Raw genomic sequence first — 19,244 nt, forward strand, 5'->3', positions numbered from 1 at the left:
TAATTCTAAAAGCAAATTGGCAATTCAATTGAAAGTTTCCAGGTGCTTTAATGAGGACATCTCTAAAACTTCTTTCTCTTTTGTATATTCTCTACTCCATTAGTCTAAAGGGATACTGACTTAAATGTATCAATAACTATTGGCAACACTTACATTTCATCCACTAGGCAATAACAGAAGCAAAGGTAGCATTTATTCCCAACACATACATGCATCTATTTATGTACCCATTACATATGCAAAATTTAAAATATTTATATCATGTATTATTAATAATGCATCTGTTGAGTATATCAGATAGGAAGCCAAGGTAAGATGCATATAAAATTTGCAAGAATGTTTATCTTAATCCGACAGGAAAGTCTGCTTTCCAGTGATATTAAGGAATCAAGTTGAACTAATGAAATATTAAATCTGAAATGAAAAGTTTTAAAAGACACAGAGACATAATAATCAAATCCCAATTTACCTTTATTTGTTCACCTTGCAACAGCCATTTGCATTGCAATCCACAGAGATTTATTTAAAGCCAAATTTTGTTTTATTGATTTGCCTAAAATAGAGAATATATTGTACTTTTGAGATGCATGAGTATTTCTTAGCTGAATTGAAACTGATTTTTTTGTAAAGGCATCACATCAGATGAGCATTGATTTAATTCTGTGAATTCAAATATAAACCTCAAAAAAATTATGAGTTAAGATATTACATGCAGGTGTTCCCACATGCATGCGCACACACACAGACACACAAGTTACTGTCATACGTGGCTAAACCTGTCTCGTACGCTAGCTGCCAAGTAAAGAACTTGCTAAAGGAGAATGTATTTAACACATTTATCCTCAAATTTGCAAGTTGGTTTAGAGTTCAAACTCACAGGTGGACAATAAGTACAAGACTGAGAGCATGAATGAGTAAATGAATGAATGAATAAATGGCAAATCACTGCTTTTCTTAGTTGCCACTTAGGGTTCTCTCATTTTAAAAATCATCCTAATCCTTTCTGAATCAATGTCTACTCTCTAAGTACCATTTTGAGGCAGTAACAAATTAAATATATAATACATATGTGTAAACACATTAATAATACATGCATGCACATATACACATATCATATTAGCATGACTTAGGACTATTAAATATGGTGCCACATGGTTAGAACTCCTAAAAAGTATATCTTTTTTCCAGAGTCACTAAATTACCATGTTGACTGATGAAGTTATTTATATCTTGTTTTAGTTTGAGACATCGGTAGGTGTTAATGAGAAATTTTGCAACTTTCCCCTAAATTCATTTTTACCATAGTTCATAAGAAGTGTTTGAATTTATGTGTATGTGTTTATAGTTATATAATTCTAAATGATATTTAATTTAGTATACTTATTCAAGTCTAAGTAAAACTTACTTCAGGTTGTTCTTCAATATATCAGGTGTCTTCAATCACCAAGTAACGGAGGTCTATTAAACTCAGATTCTAACAGACAGTAGTTTTAAAGTGCTATCTTTCAGCACAGTTCTACTTTATTCATTAAATAAATAAATACTTTACTGAATGAACTTTTGAGTGAATCTTATGTACCTGGCTTCTTGCTGGTTGCTAGGAATGAAAGGTTGAAATACCATGCCCTAAAAAAGCTTACAGTTCAATGGGGGAAATAAATAGTCGGTAGGCTGTGCTATAAAAGAAGAAAACACAGAGCACCATTGCCCTCATAAGAGAAATACCAACAAGTAGTAGCTAGACAAAGAGAAATACACACCATGAAAAAGAACATCATGCGCAAAGCATAAGGAAAATAGAGATCAAAAGCTGTTCAGGAGAACTGCATATATTCTGTTTGGCTCAAAGGCAGGAAGCAATGAAAGGGAAGAAGCTGGAAGGAAGGGAGTTAAAAGGTAAGGACGATGAAGTGGAATGCTACAGTGTTCATCCTGGAGAGAACTGACCAAAAGCAGCTACTGAAGAAGAATCAGAAAAGATCCAGAAATAAAGATGTTTGGTCCTGGAAACATACCAGATGTGGCTTATGGGTGAGGGGATGGAATCTAGATTCTGATGAAAGCTGGTTAGTAGCACTTTTCATTGGGACTAGAAGTGGGAGAGTAGTGTTACTGTGTTTAAAACAAATTACAGATTTTTTAGAAGTTATTTTCCCATAAAATTTTATCTCTTCCAGATTAAAATAATTCTTTGTTTCATTAAAGGTAGGAAAACGAGTACCTAGTTTCATTTGTTGATTAATGTTTTAAGACAAATTGAATTTTTGCTTACAGAAATTACACATGTGTAACAGAATCAGTAACAAATTGTTCTAAAGTGTTTTTAAAAATTTCAATAACAAAACCCTAAGTCAGAGTTGAGATGTTTTAAAATGTCTTTCTGTGTATGATGGCGAACATATGATGAATCGAAGCAGCGATTGTGGTTGTCAAGTTCACTTTATTCATGTCTCATCATGTCTGAGTGCCAAGAAGGAGATTGAATTGAAGAATTATAAACCTGGTTTGGGCACTAGGTTGACTTAATTACTGGCCTACACAATGGATTTCTTATTTTAGTTTGCTTAATGGCCTAATTGAATTGATCAATTGGCAATTCAATCTATTGTTCATTTGTTTAACTACAATTAAATGACTCTGAGTCCTGTATAGACTTGAACTAAATATGTATCTAATTAGAGACATGGGCTTTTACAGAAATAAATTTGACTAAAATATGTTATTTTTCGCTATAATTTTTTAATTGAAATAAATATTAGCAGAAACCATTCTAAAATCCATCTTATTTGAAAGGAAAATTCTATCTTTAGTTTTAAAACAAATAATTTTAGATTTTTCTTCATCACTAAGAATTTGTTACTCAATGGTACATTAAACATTTTAGTTTTAATTAATATAATATTTCAAAACTAATCTATTTTCTATATTTGCTGTAAAAATAGATTGTAGTTACATTATAGAAAATAGATTCCATTTTGATGGATTAGTGATCCATATAACAAAAAGGACACATTATTTGCTTTTAAAATTTATTATCAAGCCAGGTAGTTAATTCATGTAGCCATATGACTAACATAAGGTAAAGAAGGGCAAATTCAGGTACACAAATCTAGTTCCCAATGAACATAGACAAGGAACTGATTGGGAAATTCAGAAGGTTTTTATAGATTATTACTTTCACAGCCCATAAGGGAAGAACTGTTTATAGAATGATTCCAGTAGATGATAAATCTGGAATGAGAAGTTGAGCTCACTGTATGGAGATCCTGAAACTCCACGCCTAGGAATTTAGACTTGATTCTATTTGTTGATGATTGGGCATCATTGAAAGTTTTTGAGCCCATATATTCATATGACAAACATACACCCCAAAAACAAAAGGAAGTGAACAGTGTATTAAGCTAATGCATTACCTGATATTTTTCTCTCATAGTTAATGACTTTCTACTACATTGTAGGATTTTCTCATAGTGTGCTTTCTTAAAAATCTAATTTGAATAAAACTTTTTCTTATACCAGGATATAAACAGAGTACACTTAGCCTTTCATAGATTTAAGATGAATACAATGGTTTCTTGTGCTCCTCTCATTTATACTGAAAAAAAAAAGAAGTATATGATCATATTGTATTTAAGCCATGTGAAGTCCATGTTTCCTAGATATATCAGATTTAATTCAGATGTCATGAAAAGTCTGCATATGGACTATCACAGTCCATTTCCAGGGATTCTGCTCATATTGAGTTCATATTGACCAGTTTATAAATATTAAAAATTCCCAGTTTGAATTACTGTTATAATCAGTGGTTAATATCGTGGAGTCTGACACAGATTGATGAAGTATAAATCTTGGTTTAGCTACCTAATAGTTGTGCAATTTAGGGCAAGTTACTTAACCTAAATCTTTATCTTATAAAATGTAGTGAGTAATGCCATTTATTTCATAGGGTGGTTGTGAGTCTTGAGTTTGACAAGCCAAGTGCAATGCTTAGAACTTCAAAGCCCTCAGTAGCTGTTATAATTATCTTAGCATTTTAGAGTTTGCAGTTTTAAATAATTTGATTTCCATGTCAAGATTATTTCTGATAATAAATTACCTGATTTTTGGATTCTTGATATCATAAGTATGAATTTGTCTATTGGTAGTTCATTCCACATGCTTCAGGCTGTTTATCTGCAGTCCTGGCACATTTCTGCATTTTATTTTCACATCTAAGAGAAGTCAGTTTCCTGCATCTCCTTCCTCTCTAGTAACTTATTGCTACATGATTTCACCTCTCTTTACCTTTCCAGTAACATTATTTTCCTTTGCTGTATGATATGGTACAAGAGGAATTGGTTTAGAAATAGGAGTCAGGAGATAAATTAGCTTGATAGTATTTGATCTTCATTACCCATGAGCAATTCTAATCCTCTCAAATCCTTAGTTTCCTTATCTGTTAAGAGAAGAGGGTGGATGACATCAACCTTTTCAAATCTTTTCACTACAAAGGATCTCACTTATTACTTCTCCCCACATTCACCCTCAACTCTGCCTTTATAATCCTAGAGTTTAAGAATTCAGATTTGCAAGACAAAACGTAATCCTTAAAAGCCACAAGGCCATGCTATGACACAATAATTAATGATCAAAAATCAATTTTAAAAACATGGGATTGTTCTATTTTTAGATTCATAAAAATAGTTTCAAGTTAGTTTATGCTGTCACTCAAATCACACCAAAAGAAGATAGGACATCTTTTATTATATACAACTAAATTCCATGTCATTCTGTCTGTCCCTCTCCACAGCAGATAACGTTATCCTGCTCTCTTTGGGAACTAGGGCTAGGCACAGCAAAGAAGTAAACTGACAATCATGTTGCAGTGGAATTAGTTATAGTAGGTCAGGTTATTTAATGAATATGAGATAACCAAGATAACTAGACTTTCACATGAAGCTGATTAAATTCCATTCAGATGTAACAAACCCTAATATGTTGGTAAGCCTAAAATGACTTACTGTGGATACATAGACCATTTCTGTTTGATTCTGAATTAAAACAATTCTTCATTGCCCAGTGCTATTTGGGGGGACATCAACAAGACTCAGGATTCCAAGTTGAAAATTTAAAAACTTGGGGACTGATTACATTTTTCTTGTCATGTCTATCATTCTACAATCAGTGATCCTCCCCATCCGTAAATCTAGTTTTGTTTTTTTTTCTATTTTCATCCTTGACCTTGAGTGATGTTAGGTATGGATTATATTATATTATGTTGGCTACTGTTCCCTGAAAAATTACTATATTCCATGAGTTCAAAAGCAAAAACAATATATTTGAGATTGTCCTCCATATAGAGGAATGAATATGTCTTGGAAAGGAGAGAACCTGTTTTTTTTCTCAAGAGTCTAATTCCCAAGAGTCTAATGAGGCCAAAAGATGATCATTCCTGCATTTACTTAAGAATGTGACATTTAACAGCCCTAGGTGGGTCATCTTAAGGGTCAAGCAATCATCTGTTACTCTCACATGAGCAAGAGAGCCTCCCTGAGGGTGTGTGGAAGCCAAACATAACCCATGAAGCAAAAGTCACAAAAAAATAGTGAAAAGATCTGTAGAGCTTGCTTTTTTCTCTGGCCTCATTTGCCATCAGTTTGTTCCTGGAACTCAAAAAAAGACAAATTTAGTCATAAGTTATGGGCATGCCTTTATTGATTCAACACTGGCAAAATAGGAAATCATCCAAATGCTTTGGTTTATTATCAAACAACAAGAACCAGAATCACAAACCCATTACTTTTCTGGAAAGTTTTTAATGCTGCTTTATGCATAGATCTGTAAATTATGAAGATTTTTGGATCCTCCAAACTAACTTTGACACATTATAATGGCAACATTTGTTTTCTGGGATTCTACTGTCAGCTGCAAAATTAAAAAAAAAAAAATCTAAAAATAAAAAAAAAATCACTTCCTTCAGACTTGCTACAAAATGAAACTGATAGACTCAAAATTTGCTGTGAGACACAAGGGGTAGAAGCCATACGCCAGTGATAGGAATAGATGCTCTCCTTTCTTCCGCCAGACTCTGACTAGAAATAGCAGTATGTATGTGTACATGGTGAAAGAAAGAGGAAATAAGAACAGATGTAGGAATATTTACAGAGAGGGAATGTCACTTTTAGTTCTGAATTGGTGTAAACGAGGAAAGAAAATATAATAGAATCCTAGAGTGGTGAATAATAGCTCCGGAGAAATGGCTCCTTTCTCCATGTTCAAAGCTCCTTGGCTCACAGCCAGATGGAGTTTTTCATTTTTTATTAAATAAATTCTGTATCCTGTGATCAGTTTGGATTAGGCTGGCTTTTCAATAAAGAATATTCTAAACACAGAGTTAGAAGGAATTTCATGGAATTTTTTGCTCAGAGCACATATTAGAGTACCTGATGGTGTTTGAAGGCTCATGGTACCTGCTGAATTTTCTAAAACAAAACTAGATGGGGGAAGGCTACACAGCCAGCAGGTGAACAGTCGGTTAGCTTGAAGTCGAGGATACAGACAGAGCAAACTAGCTCTCTGAAGTTAAATTAATTTGTAGCTCTTATGCCTGGGAAGAAATCAAAGAGAGTACCCCACAGTAGCCTGCAGTGCCCTTTCATTTCCATTTGGAAATGTGTTTGATATGCCATGGAGGCAGGGATTTAATAAAGAAAGCCAAGGAACACACAATGAAGAATAAGGCTTTTGCATTCAGAAACATAAAAATTAAAAGCAGCTACTGGTTATTTTGAAGAAGACAGTTATTAAGTTGTAAAAACCGGTATTTTTTTTTCTTGCCAATGCGGATGTCAACAGTTTGTAATTTAATTTCTCTGTGTCTCAGTTATTCTTCAGATTCACTGCCATAAGTTTGGTGTTGAGGTTCCTAAATAAATATTTGAGGAAATGGCCCTGTTAAAGGCAAGTCCTAGTCATCACTGCATGAGCATAAATTCTGGTTTACTCAGCATAGTTCTGATCACACCCAGTGTCCTAAAACACTTGTAAGGAGCGTGTGTGTGTGTTTAACACTCTAAGAAGTGCTCCAGGTTTAATAATTTATATGGCCAGCCTGGTCATCCACCATGAGGAAAGACAAAATTATGTGACCCCTAAGGCATTTGGGAAAATCGATGAATGTCGATAGTGAAATATGCGTCTCATCAGGCCACACAGACTCAATTAATTTAACTATCATAATTTAACGTTTTTTAAAATTGTTTAAAAAGAAAATATTCTCTTCACTTTCACTAATAATACACCTTCCCTTCTTTAGTGCATGGGGCCTGATGATAGTTGACTTTTTGTTTCTGAATATATTAAGTGTAAATAAATATGTCAGGTTATATGATTCAAGATGCTATTAGACTTTTAACAAACTATTGCTGAAATATAGTAATTGAACATATTTAAGTTTTGCACTATCTTCTCAAATGCAAAATAAGAAAAAGGGGCAGGAGAGGCAAAAAAGAGGAAGGAAGGAAAAGGGGATGGGGGAAAGAAGAAATATATTTTATCAATTTCAACTTAAAAGATACAAAATTATTTTTATGTTGAAGGGAAATGGGCTTCTTGAGTATTTCAGAAACATGATTAATTTCATGAGACTGTGTCTGCATTTGTTTTCAAAGTATGGTAGGTACCTAGAGCTTTGGAATTTCTTGAGATGCTTTCAGGGGATCTGCAAGGTCACAAATTTATTTTAATAATAATACTAATATATCTTTTGATTTTTTTTTAACCATGGTGGCTTAAGAATGTCTATGATAAAGCAGTGAAAATTATTAATTTTATTGTCTCAATCCTTAAAGCATGCATATTTTTGGTATTTCAAATGTCATAGAAAAATACACACAAAAAATCAAAGTACAATGGTTTTTGCATGATAAACATTTCTGAGATCACTAGAATTTCAAGTTGAACTAGCTACCTTGTTTTTTTTCCTTCATGAAGCATCACTTTTGCTTGAAAGGACAGTCAACAGAAAAACTTGCTATTCAGACTTGAGTACTTGTTATACATTTTTCAAAAATGAACAAAGTGAGCTAGCTACTTCAAGGAAAATATTTACTGCCAAGAATAAAATTCAAGTTTTTAAGTTAAAATTAGAAATTTGTAACACATGTATCTGCTACTGGGAGCTCGACAGCTTCCCAACAGTAAAACACCTTTCTGATGGGATTGGTGGTGAGAGTAGCAAATGAGATTTTTTGCTACTCTATGAATGTGTCAGCATTGAGAAGATGTGTCTAATACAATGTACCACTCCAAATAACCAGAGATTGATGTGACAAAATCATGCAGGGGTAAAAGATCTATTCAAAATACTGGATAGATCAACAGATACTCAGATAACATAGCACAAAACGTTTATCAGTATGGTGCTAGATTTCACATTACAACTTTCAAGACACTGCTTATTGAGTTTTGCTAAAGTATTCAAGGATATCTCTACAGTTATATGAAAAAGCTATCAATATACATCTCCCTTTTCCAACTACATATTTGTTGAGGTCAGATTGTTTCTTTGTAATTCAACAAAAACAACATAACAGAACAACATAAATGCAGAAAGTATTTTTAAATTAAAGCAGTAAGTTTTAAGATTTACAAAAATGGAAAGAACTACCACTATATTCTCTAATATTTTTGTTCTGGAAAATATAGGTTTTTAAAAAATTATTATTTTTGATGGGGCAAAAATAAATAGACTAGGCACAGTGGTTCATGCCTAAAATCCCAGCACTTTTGGGGGATGAGGTGGCCAGATTGCTTAAGCTCAAGAGTTTGAGACCTGCCTGGGCAGCATGGTGAAACCCTGTCTCTACAAACAAAAACAAAGCCAAAAAAAAAAAAAATACTGGCTGGGTGTTGTGACATGTGCCTATAGTTCCAGCTATTTGGCTGATGGTTTGAGCCAGGGTGTCGGAGATTTCAGTGAATCAAGATCCCGCCAGTGCACTTCAGTCTGAGCTACAGAGTGAGACAGACCCTGTTTCTAAGGAGAAATGAATAAATATTTAGTAAACATTTTAAAAATCTGTTGTTTGTTTTTGAGACAAAGTCTTGCTCTGTTGCCCAGGCTTGAGTGCAACGGTATGATCTCGGCTGACTGCAACCTCTTCCTCCAGGATGCAAACAATTCTTCTGCCTCAGTCTCCTTACTAGCTGGGACTACAGGTGCCTGCCACCACACCCGGCTAATTTTTTTGTATTTTTAGTAGAGACCAGGGTTTCACCGTGTTAGCCAGTATGGTCTTGATCTCTTGACCTCATGATCTGCTTGCCTCAGCCTCCCAAAGTGCTGGGATTACAGGTGTGAGCCACCACACTTAGCTAAAAATCTGTTTTGATTTTTAGTATGGAACATATTTGTGGCTATATCCTGTATAACCAAAAGCTAAGGCGCTTCAAGGGGGCTTTCAGTAATTTTCAAAAGTGCAGAAGTTCCTGAGACCCAACAGTTTGGGATTCACTGTCTGCATCATTGTTCTTTGTTGTAATAATTATAGATTGATCATCCTCAACCCAGATAACAGATTAAGCTAAAGTAGGCCAATATTTCTATTTAGAAAAAAAATGAAGGGGCAAGAGAGAAAGGAAAGAATAGCAAAGGCAGCATATTGCCATAGGTGGTTCCACACTTTAAGGCAATCTGTATAGTCTGAGATCAGTATCACTGCAATGACTGTTTTCTCTTTATTTCTATGCCACCCTCTTGCTCTCTGGGAGGATTAGCTGTACTGCCACCAGGATAATAAACAGCCCAGTTCAAAGAATCACGTTAGCATTTTCTCCCCAACAGGAAAATGCTAAACTGGGTTGGAGTTCAAGCAAAGCATTACTGCTTTTAATCAGTTTAGAGAAATAGTTGCATAATTTTGTGCATTTACTTTCATGAGCATCACATTAAAGAGGTATGCTTTTGTAGTTTTTCATACCAAAATTTGACATTAGAAAAAAAATCATTTTTTCGCTGGTTTGACTGTAAAGCTATTTTCAAGTATGTTTTCTAGAACCCATACTTACAGTTTCCTTTTGTTTTATAATATGTCATACATATAAATATATAAAATATATGTATACATAGAGAATAAAAAGGAAAATGACCCTGTATGTACCTGTCAACCAACTTACTAAATAGAACACTAAAATTTTGCATTCTGATTCCCTTTCCTGTAATTAAACTATGTTCATTAACTTACTGGGAAAGTCTTTATATTATATCAGCTGAATAACTGAATTTGCATCTGAATAGTGGGTTCCCATATAACCAGAACACAAATGATTTTTAATTAGTAATTATTAATTTCATCATAGTTCCATTAAAATCGACTTAGTCAACATGACTCACAAACTAGAATTTTAAATTCATATCTCCCAGGGCTTTTAAATCTACACTTACTGAGTTTGGAGGAAAAACTTTCATGTGCTCTTGAACATGTGCCTTGAATGTTGGTCATTAACTTTTATAATTGTTTGCTCCTGGTACAATTTCTATATATTTTGAAATACTAGAGTTTAAGATAACTCTTTAAGAATGCTACATGTTATTTAAAAACCTTTAGAAGAAAACACTAGAGTCCAAAGATGATGAAACCACCCTTAATTCCATCATACAATGTTAACCTTGAAAATTACATCTTTATCCTCCTCATTTAAAAATATAAATACACCTTCCTAATCCTCTTCTCTAAAACTCATATTTTTAATAAAGGAGAAAAATACGGCAGATATCAAGTTCAATAATGTTTCTGTAGAACATTTTAGCAGTACAAAAACAGAAACTAAAAAACTAAAATAATAACAATAGTTACTTAATATTTTAAATTTCGGAGATCTTGTTTTGTTTTTCTTTTTATGTATATATTTTAGTTACTTTTTGCAGCATAAGAAGTTACTATAAAATCTAGTGACTCAAACAGTAATGATTTATTATTTCTTATGATTCGATAGTTTATCTGAATAGTTTCTCTGCTGGTTTCCCTTGGGCTCACTTACGTGCATTTGGCTGAGAGAGAGATTTCAATATGACCTCACTCCCATGCCTGACAGCTAGTGCTGGCTGTTGACTGAGGGCCTCATTTGTTCTCCATGTAACTTTCTATCCTCCAGTTGGCTAGACTAACATGGTAGTGTCAGAGAAAGCAATGGCAAAAGCTGCAAGGCCTTTTGAGACCTTGGCTGCAGAGCTCATGCAGCATAACTTTGACCACAATCTACTGGTCAAAGCAAGATACAAGGCTAGGCCTGTCTTACACCAACAGTAAAAGGCCTCCCTTTTGGATTAGAGAAGATTAACACTTTTTAAAATCATATTTAATATAGTACAATGTAGCAAAATATATGAACTATTTACTCTTAATGAAAAATTTGATTACCTTTTGGGGGAATTTTCTTAGTATTTGAATTTGTTAAATGATACAAAGAAATACCTTGGGGAAATAAAAATCATGTTTTTCCAGCAAAAGCTGACATTTTCATATAATTAAGGTCACAAATTCCAATGCCTATGAAGCCACCATGGTAACAAATGTCACTGAAATGAGCCATGTCAAGATTGGGGTAATTTGGACTATATATACTCTATCTGAAAATGTAATAGTAGATGGTTCTCTTTTGGCAATATAAGCCTAGTGATGCCTGGAGCGTTGATATTTTAAAACAAAGATTTAATATCAGCAAGTAACTTTAAGTTCAAAATGAATCTCAAAGTTACCTGGAAAGGCAAAAGACCCCGAATAGTGAGCACAATACTGAATAAGAACAAAGTCCGAGGCTGGACACTATCTGACTTCAAGACTTACTATACAGTTACAACAGTCGAGATAGTGTGGTATTGGCAAAATAGCAAGTCAATAACAGAACAGAGCTCCTAAAAACAGACCCAGACAAATACAGTCAAGTGATCTTTGAGCAAAATCAAGTCAGTGGAGAAAAAATGGCCTTTTGAATAAGTTGTGCTGGAACAATTGAATGTTCATGTGCAAAAAAAAAGGGGGTGGGGGGAAGAAAAGAAGAGATAAGAGAAGAATTCAGGCATACCTTTCACAAAGATTAACTCAAAATGGACCATAAACCTAAATACAAACACAAAGCTATAAAACTTCTAGAAGCTGCTGTAGGAAAAATATAGGTAAGCAAATTTGACAGTGCATTTGTAGATACAACATCTAAATAATCTGTGAAAGGAGAGGTTGATAAGTTGGACTTAATTAAAATTAAAAACTTATCTTCTACACAAGACACTGTTAAGGGAAAAACAACCCACAGACTGAAAAAGTTTGCAGAGCACACTTCTGATCAAGGGCTTCAATCAGAAACATATGACAAACTGTTAAAACTCAATGATAAGGAAATAAACAAGCCCATTTAAAAACAGACAAAAGATCTGAACAGACACCTCACTAAGGAAGATGTAAAAATGGAAAGTAAACATAAAAATGTGATTATCATCATGTCACTAGGTAACTGCAAGATTCAACCTAATTAGGTTGCAAGATTAAAACATCTCTTACATACCATTACAGAAGTATTAGAATGGCTAAAATAAAAAAAAAATGGCGATAGCAAATGCTGGCAAGGATGTAGAACTCTGATTGCTGGTAGCAATGAAAAATTGCACAGCCACTTTAGAAGCTAGTTTGGCAGTTTCTCACAAAGCTAAACAGTTTTACCATGCAATCTAGGAATTGCATTCAAGGTATTTACTCAATTGAGTTGCAAATTTATGTCCTGATAAAAATGTATGCTTGAATGTTTATAGCATATAAACATTCCACCAAAAGCTGGACACCACCAAGGTATTCTTCAATGGATGAATGGATGAACTATGGTACAGCTAGACAATGGAGTATTATCCAGCAATAAATATAAGTGACCTATCAAGCCACAAAAACATGTGAAGGAATCTTAAATGTATATTGCTATGTGAAAAAAATCCAGTCTGAAAAGGCTATGTACTTTATGATTCTAGTGATATGACATCTTGGAAAAGTACAGTTATAGAAATAATAAAATGATCAGTGGTTGCCTGGAGTTTGGTAGGGCATGGCAGGGGTGGGATGAATAGGTGAAGCTCAAGGGGTTTTAGGATAATGAAATTATTCCAAATGATATTGTAATATGTATATAAGACATACATTTATTAAGCCTGTAGAATTATGAAAAAAGGGTAAACCATAATGTAAGTTATAGACTTTAATTAATGGCAATTTATCAGTATTGTTTTATTAATTGTAACTAATATACCACACTAGTGTAAGATTTTTATAATAGGATAAACTGCATTGCAAGGGATAAGGATCTGATATATGAGAATTATCTGAACTATCTGTTTAACTGTTTGGTAAATAAACATTTTAAAATATTAAACCAATTTTCATGTTGCACGATTTTGTTTTCTGATAAAACAAAACAGTTTGAGTTGAAAGCCTCAGCTGGGAATTGTGGCATACCCCTGTAATCCCAGCACTTTGGGAGGCAGAAGAGGGCAGATCACCTGAGGTAAGCAGTTCAAGACCAGCTTGGCCAACATGGTGAAACCCAATCTCTACTAAAAATACCAAAATGAGCCGGGTGTGGTAGTGCATGTTTGTAATCCCAGCTACTCAGGAGGCTGAAGCAGGAGAATTGCTTGAAGCTGGGAGGCAGAAGTTGCAGTGAGCCCAGATCGCTCCACTGTACTCCAGCCTGGGTGACAGGGAGAGATTCTATCTCAAGAAAAAAAGAAAAGAAAAAGTCTCTCTTCTGTGGGCAAATTAGTAGCACTGTTTGTAGGTTTCAGTTAATTTCTTTTAGCTAGATGATTAAGTAGATCTTACTTGATGTTTTTAACAGGGGTTACTATAGAATGGTATTATGTAGTCTAAGTTGTAGAAACATTTCTACTGGGGAGCAGGTGGTGGAAGTAAAATACTCAAATGCATAGGCCTCTATTATACAGACAACTATTTGTAAATACATGTTTTGGGAACTTTCCTGTTCAGGAAATTTATCGTTAAGCAGTATTTTCTTTCAAACCATATTTGCTAGATTTGAAAAGTCACTTTGAAGAAAGAAAATGAAGCATACCATCAGCAATTTTCAAGAGTTTTGAGACATTTTCTACAATATTGATATAATAAAGATGAGCACATTTGGAAAATGCTTTTAATGTTTTCATTGTGAAGAGTATTAATTTTGTCGCTGGAACAACCAGAAGCAGATGTGGGAAGACTGAGAAAGTGTGAAGTTTTCTTTGTACACAGAGAGAGTACTTTAAATAACAATTACTGTCCCAACTACTAGCTTGAGGATTGGTATTGTTTAATTACCCTGTGATCCACCTGTGTGGAGTTGGGTCAGGCTAATGAAGACTAAGAATAATGTCAGATGTGTCCTAGGTCTCCTCCTATTTTATATCCTCTCTGATCACCAGCAGCTCATGCTATGACCCAATTGGGTCTATCCTTCCTCAGCGATTCTTTTCACCGGATCCTAGTTTAAAAGACTGCATTACGCCATCATCTTTGCATCCAGATTTTGCTTTGAGTCTGCAAAATGACAGATTATAGGCTAATTCCACTGAATGAATTAGGTTGAAAATGGCTTCAATTAAGCATTCCTCAGGAAATGTAGATTTTAATGGTTACCTGAAAACATAGCATCTTATCTCAACTAAATAAACTTTGAGTGACAAAATTTTAGTCAACAGGTCTGGTCAGAGGATATTGCTATGGGTAGAATGGACTCCTCCAAGTCTCCCTACCATACATAGGACTGGTGTTGGTGTGTCCCCAGGTATTATCAGTGGGGCCTATACAGAAGGGGAAATAGAAGCTGCTAACTGTCAGCAAGCCTACCTGAGCATTGCATTCTGGGCTTAGAACTTTGTGAACTTTTTGCTTATTCTACCTGATACAATCTTAGCAACTTTGAATGAAATGCATTTATGATTGAATCAAAAGAGTTCCTAGGTTGCATCAACACTGTTTTAGTTACTTGCTAGTAAAAGTGAGTAATGTTCCTTATATATAACTAGTAAATGAATCAGATGAAGTAGAAGGATGCAGAGTCCTTCATTGACCCAGGGTCTCAGCTCTAGGGGCAAAGTATATCTTTCAAATGTGAAAATTTAAAAAAGCCAGACACTGCCATACTAGTTATAAAATAAACCAATTTAAGTCATACAAATGTAACTTCCTTTTCTAAGAAAGCAGTTATTTTCTCATCACCTGTGTATTCTAATTCTCCATACCTGTATGCTATTTAACACAATTCAAATATGTCCAATTCTAATATATTTATCTTATTTTCCAAGCCACAGAAGAAGTAAACAATGTAGAAGAAAGTGGGATAGATATGGTGGTAGGCAAGCTGAACATATCAAGAAGTTCTGAATAATAACATTTAGAAAAGTTATTAATATTTTTTCTGTTCTCCAATGCCGAAAAGTAAACAAGGCCTCTTTACTTACTGGTAGCCTCAGATACATGAATAGCCTCAAGCTGGTGCCCTATACTGTGGTCTCATCAATAGCTAAGAACATTCTAATACCACAATTCTATAAACTTATGATGAAAAAACTCTTTTAGGAGTTTATACATTTCATTGGCATTTTTTATTTTTTTTTTCTTTCCATCTTTTGTCTTGTTAGGGATAAAAGGTTCAAAGTATATCATTTACCTGTGCAATGTTTTTCATACATTATATAATACTGTGTTTTTCCCTCATAGATCCAGGACTGCACAGACAGCTGTATTTTCTGCAAAGACCGTCCAATGTAATAGCCATTGAAGGAAAAGATGCTGTCCTGGAATGTTGTGTTTCTGGCTATCCTCCGCCAAGTTTTACCTGGTTACGAGGCGAGGAAGTCATCCAACTCAGGTATTTCACATTTAAGACTTTTGTAAAGTAAACTTCTGTATAGTATGTGCTGCTATTTATCTTTCTCTAATTTGATATAAGTACCTACAGTACAGGATTTTTCATAATACTTGAGTATTCTTTCCACATTTCTTGGCGTGATGCAGCATATGAAAGACATTTAGCCACTGGTATGAGAAGATGAGGACAAGACCAAAATTCATGAGATCAGTTCTGAAAGGAAACTAAGAAAAAGTCAGGGTTGCCTTTGAGATAGTCCTGCACAAAAAGTCTTCAGATACATTTTGGTGGATTCCATTATAAGAAAGCAGTATATAGAGAGGTTTCATCCTTAATATTATGTCTCACACACAAAAGAAGTGATGAATATGATCATCAGTTCGATTGTTATAATTTCACAGTGTATACATATACCAAAACATTATAGTGTACACTGTAATTATATGTAATTTTTATTTGTTATTTGTACTTCAGTAAAGCTAAGGAGAAAAATGAAACTAAAATTTTCTGAGTTCAAATATGTAGCATGTCATTATAGGGCTTGAGCAATTTTTTTTAGCTCCAACTATATCACTCACTATTCCAGCTATAACAAATATTTAAGGGAAGGCTGACTTTGAATTGCTCGGACATTAATAATCAGGTACAGTTAGAAAGTAAATTCTCAATAGAATGGAATACTTAGTCTTTCTGATGAAATAGAGCTTGCTTAAGGAATTAATTTCATTGATTTTGAGGACTGGAGATTTCCTTTTTAGCATACTTACTTTCAAAGAGAAGGTAAGTCCATCAAGCATGAATTAATCTTTAAATTTTATTTACCTTAAATATTTAGATAACAACAAGGCATGGTATATGATACTACAATATTTCTGAGAACATTAGAAAACCCAAGAAATCCAGTTACAGTTTCAGCATATCAAGGTGTGTTCTCTGGATATAGCCAAGCACTCTTAGTTCAGTATAAAATATGGCTTTGTACAAAAATCACTAAATTGGATTTCAGGACACAGGACATTGATTTTCACTCCAGAGTACTACTTCTCTGGACCTTGAGGTTCTCAAATCCAAAATGAGATATTTGGACTAGATTATCTATAATTTGTAGCACTAAAGTTAGTTTCAGGTTTCATCTACTTCATTTCTTTGATCACTATACACAACCTTCCAATGGGACTAGTTTACCTTGAGTGAATTTTTTGATCAGTCAGTAAGTGAGATGTTATCACACCCTTATATAGAGTTTCTTCCGATGTCTTAATTTGAGCTTTGGTGGAGGTCACTTAAAGCTCCAAGTATCTTGCCTAATATATATTTGTTCATTTACTCTACACCTACCCTATGTCTTACAGGTCTAAAAAGTATTCTTTATTGGGTGGAAGCAACTTGCTTATCTCCAATGTGACAGATGATGACAGTGGAATGTATACCTGTGTTGTCACGTATAAAAATGAGAATATTAGTGCCTCTGCAGAGCTCACAGTCTTGGGTAAGTTCATGGTTAGAGATGAATTTAGATTTTACCTTTCAAAATATATCACTGTGATGCTTTAAATGCTCATCACTGAATTGCTTCCTATGTTTATTAGTGTGAAATTGCAAAGTCCCAGTATACCACACATGTCCTTGCCTTGCTCTGATTAATTGCATAGGGGTTATCTGCAGTGTTTGAATACTTATTTATTGATTCAAAGCCAGAAATATTATGCTTTAGTCAAATTGTTCCAGTGATATAGCTGAGAAGTGCCAAAAATTATTAATGGCAGATGTGTTGAATAACAAATATGAGATTCAAAAATATCATATCTGGGAAAATAAATGAAGGAAAAAAATGAGAGAAATTGTACAAAATATTTATTCTTGAGGGGAAAAAGGCAGATGTTATTTGAGATAAATGACAGGGTTTCTGACATTAAATTCAGTATGTTGGTAAGATTGTTTTATTCATATGGAAATACTGTGAGTGTTATATTGAAAGTAAACATTAAAATCAAGTATATGTAAGGAACAGTTTCATAGCAAGAATATAATTTAAAGAGATTTAAGGGGCATTGAGGGGTTCATTATATTCCAAAAGGCAGAGCTACCCATGTGTCATTGCAAGCAAATAATTTTTATACATGGCAGATATTCAAATAAACACGTTTCCATCATTTACTCCAGATTTATTTTAACTAGTTTTATTTGAATTACATAGTTTAGAGAAAGTGACTTAACATTTGGATTTCAATTGCTTTTTTCTGTAACAACAAAAAAATGATTATGAGTATTAGGGGTTTTTCCTTCATAACAAATCTTTTTGCTTTTTAAAGAATCCAAGAAAAATCAGTCTATATAAAAGTAAGTAGAAATAAAAATTTGTTATATGCTGATTATATCTGCTAACTTATACTATGATATTATTATCCTATCCATTTTGCTTTTTGTCTTTAAAGGTTATTCAAAAACACTTTCATCTGTGGATACAGTAACAATGAGTATCATGGGTTAGATAATGAAGTAACTTGTTCTTTGATCAAATCGTAAACCTTAAACTGGGAATGGGCAAAAGACTTAAACTCTGGATTTAGAGGTAGTATTATGCTAATGAAAATATTAGTTGCCTTTAAAATGGCACAATTGAATTTAATCTTATTTCATATTTTGTTGAGACAAAGAAAATAGAGAACTTTCATATTTGTAATGTCAAAACACAGTTAACACACAATGGCTATGATAGAAATTGTATTGTGCTGTATATTCCTGATCAGAAGGAAGATATGGTTATGGAATATGCTAGAATTTACACTAATCATAGGCAAACCTTTACTTGCAAAAGCATGAGGTCACATTTTATTTCAAATTAATGCACATTTTGATGTGTAATGCTTCATTGATATCCAAGATAAATATGTGCAGATACTGATTTCTGAGGATAACCTAAATTAGCCTCTCTATATATGTATTAGCATACATGTATATACTCATTGGTATTTTTTCTTTATCAATTGTGTAAATTGTTACAAGACAATTAGATGCTATTTGATACATATAAAACTATCTAAAGATGCACAAGAAAGTATCTAATAATTTTTTCCACTGCAGGCATTGCATTTCTATCCCTCTGAAGTGAATACTTTTGGTAGCCTGGCATGTTTTATTCCATAAATTTTTCATGTTTCATTGATGCATATATGCTCACATAAAGTTCTGTAGTGACATGACACTTGGATACTTCTTTAATTTTTCCTTAAGCCAGGTGATTAGTCTCTATTACAATATAAAAATATTGAAAATAAGCATCCAAAATTGCTCAACATTAGTAGTCATTAGAGAAATGAAAAATGAAAACCACAGTGAGAACCACTATCTCACACCCG

General features: G+C 33.7%; 1 protein-coding gene across 5 annotated transcripts in view; it reads left to right on the forward strand.

Annotated features, from left to right (window-relative positions):
• The window catches only part of DCC (DCC netrin 1 receptor), a 1,205,330-nt gene that overhangs the window by 559,054 nt on the left and 627,032 nt on the right, over positions 1-19,244 (forward strand). For all 5 annotated transcript variants that reach the window (XM_002757246.7, XM_008979838.5, XM_035271116.3 and 2 more), the window contains exons 4-5: positions 15,735-15,885; positions 17,238-17,374. In XM_002757246.7, the coding sequence (XP_002757292.2) occupies positions 15,735-15,885; positions 17,238-17,374 (288 nt within the window). The remainder of the gene's footprint in view (positions 1-15,734; positions 15,886-17,237; positions 17,375-19,244) is intronic.

This window comes from Callithrix jacchus, chromosome 13, assembly GCF_049354715.1.
Source record: "Callithrix jacchus isolate 240 chromosome 13, calJac240_pri, whole genome shotgun sequence".
NCBI lineage: Eukaryota > Metazoa > Chordata > Mammalia > Primates > Cebidae > Callithrix > Callithrix jacchus.